The sequence below is a fragment of the Phoenix dactylifera genome, chromosome 15, assembly GCF_051530095.1.
Source record: "Phoenix dactylifera cultivar Ajwa chromosome 15, Ajwa_hap1_PhDact_Kaust_v1.1, whole genome shotgun sequence".
Classification (NCBI taxonomy): domain Eukaryota; kingdom Viridiplantae; phylum Streptophyta; class Magnoliopsida; order Arecales; family Arecaceae; genus Phoenix; species Phoenix dactylifera.
This window is the reverse complement of record NC_143204.1, coordinates 24,082,452-24,090,669: the sequence shown is the minus strand read 5'-3', so window position 1 is coordinate 24,090,669 and position 8,218 is coordinate 24,082,452. Positions and strand designations below refer to the sequence as shown.

Here is an 8,218-nt window from a genome sequence, read left to right as displayed (position 1 = left end):
GCCGGGCTCGAGGGCATGACATGTGTTACTTGAGGGCTGTGCCAGTTTGCATGGGTGTATTACCTAAATAAAAAGTATGGTAGCGTATTGTTGATTGTGTCATTTATAAGGGTCTCCAAAATTGGTTTTAAAAATTTCTAAATATGAGTTACAAACAAGCCATATATTTCATTACCATAATTATTAATTAATTCATCAATTGATGCATGGTACTTAGTTTGTAAGATGGGTGAAATTTTATGTGTATACATTTTGTATGGTGTAGAATAGGGCTGATTGAGATCCTCTCCACTTGACCGTCATCGCATGTTTAATTCCTGCCGGCTAAATTTGATCTTATTCTTTGATCGTCTTAAATTTAATCTATCGTATCAGCACACTTAAATATAATTATACAAATATGAATATTTTGTATATTGAAACAAGCATTACTACAAATTATATTATATAAAAATATATTATAATTAATAATATCTCTTATATTGCACAGGTGGGGGCCCAAAAGAGAGTGCATGGAGGATGTTGCATGGATCCTTTGCCCTTTTTGTTTAAGACATCTTTTAAACTTGTAGCTAATTTTTTTATTTCTAAGTACACAAATGAAAACCAAAAAGAGATTATTTTTGTCAATTTTACAGGCATAATGTAGGATATACACCTCCTAGCAAATAAGAAAGATACAAAAGAATAAGTAGGTGCTCAAAAAGTTTCTACCATCAGTCGTATGATGTCAGTACCCTTAATTGTTCTAAACTGAAGGATCATGGTGCCTCGCAACCATAACATCCAGTAGTAGCATCTCCTTGCATACAAGAGACTTTTATATCGACCATTATTTCTGGCTCTACGTTGAAAAAAAAGGCAACTAAAGCAAATCTAAAGCTTAGTTGCTTTTTGCTTATCATTTGTTGCAAACCAATCACTAGGTACCAAACAACCAGTTAGCTATAACACTTTCAAAGTAGAAGAGTGGTCTCTTATCTTAGAAGTGGATGTATAAGAAGTGCGCTATCTTCTTTGTCTTAAAAGAAAGTGAGCAAGCGTATACATCAGATAAGCAGGCAGCATAATAAAAGAAAGCCAGCAGAGGAACAGGTCCGTCCCCCAGTTAAGGCTAAACTTTCAGTAGTGACACAAAATTCTCCAATGAAAAAGAAGAAGAAGAAAGATATAAGTAAGCAATTAAGACATCTCAGCTGACCCTGACAAGACAGGAGAATTCACCAGAGATAAACAAGACATATTCTATCGCAACTCGTTCTTGCCAAGAAAAAAAGTGCAGCACCAATAAATCCATGAGAGAGTATTTGTAAAAACGGCTCCATCAAGTCCCATGTTGGTTGTAAAACCAATTCCTATAATTATAAAACCCATGTAAGATATAGAGAAATAGATTATTCTCTAATTAAAATTGCATTGATCGAGAGAAATTAAAGTTGCATAGATTATTTGCATTGTTCCAACTATTACCAACCAAGGAGAAAATACAGAATGAGCATGGGGTAATAATTCCATATTGATCCCAATCAATCCATATGCTCCTATTTCTAATAAGATTCTAGCTAGAAGTATACATGTACATCCCAAGAATAAAAGCTATATCTAACCATACCCTAGATTCTGAAATAATTCTAGAATTTCATAATTTCATGCGACATACCTAGCCAAATGTAACATTGTACATAGTATCCACTGCAAGAAAAGAGGCTTTCCTGACGAGTTTTGCTAATAACCCTGCAAAAGCTATTAGCAAGAAGCACCTTTTTTTTTTTTTTTTATGGACTTCTCAAATATGTCGAAGCTATATCTTAAAATATGATTTTAGTGGCAATATACAAAAGCCATTGGCAAGAACAACTTTGCTGGAATTCAATAAAAGATGTTCCAACTTATATTCAAACCCTTGAGCTTTTGTATCAAATAAAAACTCTTGATCATCGAGATAATATGATATATAATTTTATACTCTATTAAATATATTATGCCATTAAATAATTTGAGAAAGGTGTATCCCTTCCAGTTTCCATGCTCTGATACGTATTCTTTAAATATATTATGTCATTAAATAAAAAATTGTTGATACGTACTCTCATCTTCATCTCTCACGCTTGATCTCCAACACTGATTGTTACCGATTTCCACCACCATCCACCTCTTCCTTGCTATCGAGCTTTGTTGAAGAAACCTCATGTGCTCATTCTCCACCTTTATCAGCATTGGCTGCCATCGTGGTTTCTTTATTGCCCAGCAAATGGGGAAAAACTATGGTGGAAGGGGTGCGAGAAGCATAGTTTTTAAAGTCAAATCGGAGATTGATGCTATCAATTGGATCTAGGATCCACCCGGTCGTTCGTCCAACCATTGGATTAATTAGTTTTGATATAGTGACTTTATCGTAACATTACATGTGGCATTAAACAGGATTGATGAATGAGAACCTTCTAAAAAGCTGATCTCGAGACAATGCTATATGATAACATTTGCAATTATGTTATTCCAACCACTCCCGAGGAAATATACCTGTTACGTGATTTGACCATTTTAAAAAGCCATTTTAAGATGAGTACCCCAATGTAGACTAACTCGAAGCACATTCAGCTTGTGGCGAGCAAAACCGTTTGGAGTCTATGCAGAAAAGATCACCTTTATGTGTTTGAAGTTGCCTTGCTTGATTGATAGAAATAAGCGAATATATATATATATATATATATATATATATATATATATATATATATATATATATATATAAAGACTACGTGTATGCAATTCACTTATTATTACTTTTATTGTTAGGCATGAATGTATTGCATTGTTCTTTATTTTTGAGCCCATAACTTCTTTTTCAGTTCATTATATAAATTACAGTTTATCTTAATTTCATTACGATCCATCTTCTCTTCATGGCTTTGTTTATGCATGCTTAATATAATGCCAACACAAGGACAGCTCATTCAATATTCACCAACGACGTCGTCGATACGTGAAAGCTCGGATCATCTATGTCTTTCGAGCCAACTCACGTAGGCAACTTCGGTATCATTTGCCATATCCACAAATCATATGATGCGTGTGCTGTATCAATGGAGGTCTGTTGACAGTGGATCAAGGGTGGTGATTGAGCCGCTATATCATGATAAATTTTTTTTTTTTTTTTTGATTTTGTATGCGTGCAAGGCGAATGTATTATTTCTGCAAATGTTGAAGGCATACTCAACAATGATCGAAGATATCAGCATAGTAGTATAACAGCATCATCATCATCGATCATCATCACCATCCATCCGTGGTGGATGGATGGATGGATGCAGTCGCACATACAGCAGCAGCAGCAGATGTACGTCTTTCAATTGAAACTGATGACCAATTAATGGAGGTGGTGGGAGCACCCTCCATCGCCTTGCAGTTGGCATTCGAACGAAGCGTTCCGGAGAAGACAAGAGAACGGAATTTAGAGTGCAGACTTCAGGCGGCCTCCGACGAGGAGTCCTGCTCTGGGGTGGTCCTGTAGTAGATGGCGTACAGGATCAGCTCTGCCAGCCCGAACACCGCACCCATCTCATTCGGTATCTGCCACGTGGAAGAAAGTTAGTATGGAAAAATTGCACGCAAGGCGGAATAAATCGTTTTGCGTTCTGCTGAGCTTGCGTACGGCGATGAAGATATCGTGGCGGAGGATGGCGTAGGTGGTCCAGCAGACGCCGTTGAGGAAGCCGACCAGGGAGAGGGTGAAGGGCATGTACTCGACGCTCCGGGTCTCGATCACCAGTTTCTGTGCACCCACACAAGACGTGCATGCTTTCAAATTAATGGCGAAAACACCGCGCATCGCCATCATCGACGAGATCATCATCAGAAGTAGTAGCGCATGGTTGTTAATTAGGACTCCTCTCTCGGGCTTACCATGATGCAGAGGGGGGAGGCGTACATGCAGGTGCCGAAGACGACGCAGAGGACGCCGACGATGAGGGAGCGGCGCTCGTGGGTGTGCGCCGTCGTGAGGACCACCGCCATCACCGCCACGATGAAGGCCACCTCCGCCAGCAAGATCTTGACGACCTTGAGGCGGAGTTGCCTGGGGGAGTAGAGGAAGAAGATGGCGAGGTAGAGGGTCTCGAAGACGACGCCGGCGGCGTTGATGGTGACGACGGGGAGGGCGTTGGGGTGGACCAAGGGGAGGCCGTAGAAGACCCACAACACGCAGTTGAGGAAAGTCGCCAGGTACGGGATCGGGGAGAACTGCTCCACCGCCCTCCTCTGGTATATCGTTATGATCGTTGGCCTGAACCACCGCCATTAATTCCCCATTTCCAGATAAATTCCGGATCAAATCAAATCAAACCCTCGTCGTCATTTTTTTTGGAAGGATTTCGCTAATTTTCTTTAAAACAATGCGAGAGGAACCGTAGGAAAAAAAATAAATTAAATAGAGAGGAAAACAAATCCGCGCGCACATGCGGAGAGAGAAAGGGATCTTAGTATCTTACAAGGGGGAGAGAAACAAGCCAAAGGAGATGATATTGCCTGAGAAATTAAGATAGAACAACAAAAAAAAAAGAAAAGAAAAATATAATTAGAATCAAGAACTAGAAGAAGAATTAAGCTTTCTGAAATTTGAAATTTTGCCGCATTTGAGGAAAAAAAATGAAAGATTGTGCTCCGAAATTGTAGAAACACACCGATTGGGTGGCGGGAACACAAAAGAAGAGGGAGAGAGAGATTTCAGATTGAGAAATCAGAAATCTGGTAGATATATATATATATATATTTAACCTTCTAAGTCGAAATAATCACCAAGAAACGGCCCAAAAAAAAAGAAGAGAGAGAGATCAGTGAGGGAGAAGGAAGTAAAGGAGTGCAGATCTAGGGTTAGAGCTTGATCGTTAGTCAAGGTACCGAAGATGCCAATGATGTTACAAATCTGGTCTACGTCCATCTTCGACGTCGCTCTCAATCGAAATCCAAAACCCTAAAAATTAAAAAGAAAGAAGGGAGAAGAAAAAAGAGAAACTCATTAGAATGGGATAGCTCGCGATGGGCAATTGGGGAGCGAAATTTTTACCCAAAAAGAAGATGAAATGATCCAAGGATGGGGAATTTCCGCTCTCTCCCCTCCTCCCCTCGCACTCTCTCTCTCTCTCTCGACTCGGCTGATCTGCATGCATGGAAGCAGAGGCGAACGGGGCTTTTATAGAGGAGGGTCCCGCAACGGCCCAGAGGCGGTTAAAGTCGTCCAGCAGAATGCCACCTGATATGGGTTTATTTACGGATCGAATGCCACCGTCTCCGTGCACAAAGGAAGGGTGTCTTTATCCGCACACGCCATTGATTAGTTTGTGGATGTCCGTTTTGGGCCCTAGGTTGGACTCAACAGTGTTGGTTGTATGAACTTGCTTCACTGAGTCAGCTAGCGTCCTGACGTGTCGTCATCTCGTTGGTGAAAAATTTTCATGGCTTGTGGATCTTTCTGAAGTGGAACATAGAAATAATTTCTTCTCCTCCCTTTGGGATTTGGATCAGCTGCTGCGCTGCTATACTTCCAAACACCCCCCACCCAAAAGTTCTAATATCAACAGCAATCCCAAAGATAATCTCTGATTTTCAAGACACTTAAATATAATTGTACAAATATAGATATTTTCATATATTGAAACAAGCAAGATTATTCTTATATATATTATATAAAATTATATTCTAAATAATTGCATCTTTTATATTTTGCAGATGGAGCGCCAAAAGGGAGGATGCTGTGGAAGATCCTTTGCCCTCTTTTCTCTAAGACATCATTGGACTTGTAACTAATTTATTCATTTTGAGTACCCAAATAAAAATTATAAAAAAATTATTTTTGTCCATTTTTTAAGCATAATGCAGGGTGTGCACTAGTAGTAAAGAAAAAATATATAAGAAGAATAAGTATATGCTCAAAAAGCTTCCACCACGGGACATTCTTTTTAAGTTAAATGCTCATCGTAAGAATGTCCAATCATAACCTAGATTTTGAAATAATTTTAGAATTTCATAATTTCATGAGAAATACCTTGCTAAATGCAATATTGTACATAATATCCACCGCAAGAAAAAGTGCCTTTCGTGCCAAGTTTTGCTAATAGCCCTGCATGAGCTATTAGCAAGAAGTATTTTTTTGATAGACTTCTTGAATAGATCGAAGCTGTATGTTAAAATATAATTTTAGTACCGACAAACTAGAACCATTGGAAATAAAAATTTTACTAAAATTTAATCTAAAAACTCTTGACCGTCGAGATAATATTGATAACTTTTATAATTTTTTAAATATATTATTTCTATAATAATTTGAGAGAGGTTGCTTCTTTTTACTTTGCTCCTTTAACCCTATACCCTTCCACTATGCTCCTTCTACCCTCCTTCCGATGACCTCTACCACCATCTAGCATCATTACAGTTGTTATGGTTGTTGTCTCTCTCGTCCTTCTCCTATCTCTTTCTCTCCCTCCATGAATCTGTTATTTTGGTACGTACTCCCTTCTCCATCTCTCACGCTTGCTCTCCAACCCTCATTGATACCCATCCAATTTCCACCATCATCTACCTCTTCCTTGCTATCGAACATCATTGAAGAAACCCTTAGTGCTCATTCTCCACCTCTATCAACAATGGCTGATCTGAAGATGAGTGATATTGTAAAGTATTAGAAAAATCAATGATAATGTGTTTTTTGTTTGTTGTTTCTACAAAGAAATATAGATGCATACATGTATGGATACATGAAGTGCCAAAAATGTGCAACCTATGCTTGATTTATCATACTGATTCTTACCGGGCTATGCATGGTCTATTGAAATTATTCACTTGGTTGACTCCGGCTAAATTTGGTTTTAGCCCTAATTTGTATAATACGGGCAAAAAATATCCATATCTCAAGATTTACACTAACCACAGGCAATTTGTACAAAAAGATCCTGGATGATATGTAAAAAGGTTTAAAGGGTAATATCCAAAATAGATACATAATCACTAGTTATACATATTTTTTAATAGTATCCATTTTCAAGTATTTTAATATTTTAATTATAATCTGCTCTAACTAATTAACCAATGGTTGGACTAATGAACAGGCGACCAAGACCCTTGACGGACTCAGTCTCCAGTATTACCTATAAAACCTGTACTTCTCATGCCACTTCCACCATAGTTTCTCTCCATCCTCTTGGCAGTGAAGGATCAGGTGGAACTTAGAAAGACACAAGTGTACGATAAGTTTGCTTGAGGGTTCTATATATGCAAGGGCTTAACAAATATTTTTCTAGTCATCATAATGTTTTTAAGAGGTATGTTGTAAATAGGAGAGTATTTTTATCGCTGTCTTTTTATTATTATTATTATTCTTCAACTCCATGCAATATCTAAGGGAAGAGTTTGCTTTTTTGGTTCATCAAACACACACACACACAAAAAAAAAAAAAACTATGCCTCATCTAACATGGCTAGATCTAGATTTCCCATTACAAAACAGATGCTTGGAGTCACTGCCTGCCTTTCTTTCGTCTTTTTGTTCCCAATTTTCTTTTCTAAGCACACTTGTGTCCTTGTAGCTTCTTTTCCTTCACCGCTCCTCGATTTGCAGCACAAACTTCCCCCTAAGCTCGAGCAGTTGGACCTCTCTCTGCTCTGGCTGAAGTCACATAATGGAAAAGTATGTGATGAGACGATGATGTATGATGTATTAATTAAGGTGGCATACCAAGTTTCCGTCTGCAGATAAGAATCGCCTGTAATTCCTGCAGCACATTGGAGAGTTCTCCATCATTTCTCTGTAGCATATGATCAGGGACTAAAATGCAGTGCTGCATCCTGCATCTTGCTTTTATTCTTAGCATCAAATGAAAGAAAAAAATAACGACAGTAATTTCCTTCCGTGGAAGATTTTGACTTATTTGTTGTTTTAAAGTGCAATTATTATGCATGTAACTCATCCTATCTGAGTTTAAGAAGCCTCTCTGTGGCCAATTCTAGTCCAATTCGATCGCTGTTTTTCTCAAAAGGATCATGAAGGGAGTTGGGAAGAGGAGATAGTTTGAGACTCGAAGTAACCAAAAAAAAAATGCCGTACCAGAACTATGAACGTTGAAGAAGATCGAAATCAGTAGCTTCCGTAGCTATATTTACAGTTAGATTCGGTTCATAATGGTCCATCATGAAATAATTAGAATAAGAATGTATAGGATAGGAATAGAAA

At 38.3% G+C, this 8,218-nt stretch overlaps 1 protein-coding gene across 1 annotated transcript; it reads right to left on the bottom strand.

Moving 5' to 3' along the window:
* Window positions 1-3,462: 3,462 nt before the first annotated feature.
* LOC103705875 (bidirectional sugar transporter SWEET5-like) lies at window positions 3,463-7,832 on the bottom strand. The gene is made up of 5 exons (XM_089927427.1): window positions 7,724-7,832; window positions 4,485-4,521; window positions 3,901-4,279; window positions 3,650-3,769; window positions 3,463-3,567 (listed from the first exon to the last, which is right to left on the bottom strand). The coding sequence occupies exons 1-5, from the start codon at window positions 7,830-7,832 to the stop codon at window positions 3,463-3,465; spliced, it is 750 nt and encodes a 249-aa protein (XP_089783553.1).
* Between the last annotated feature and the right edge of the window lie 386 nt (window positions 7,833-8,218).

What these genes read in the sequence shown, in the direction of transcription:
- LOC103705875 (XM_089927427.1), bottom strand. Translation starts at nt 7,832, where the DNA reads ATGCAGCACTGCATTTTAGTCCCTGATCATATGCTACAGAGAAATGAT. An exon ending in TATCTGCAGACGGAAACTTG is followed by an intron (nt 4,522 to 7,723) that starts GTATGCCACCTT and finishes TTAATTTCTCAG; the next exon opens with GCAATATCATCTCCTTTGGC. An exon ending in GCCACGATATCTTCATCGCC is followed by an intron (nt 3,568 to 3,649) that starts GTACGCAAGCTC and finishes TCCACGTGGCAG; the next exon opens with ATACCGAATGAGATGGGTGC.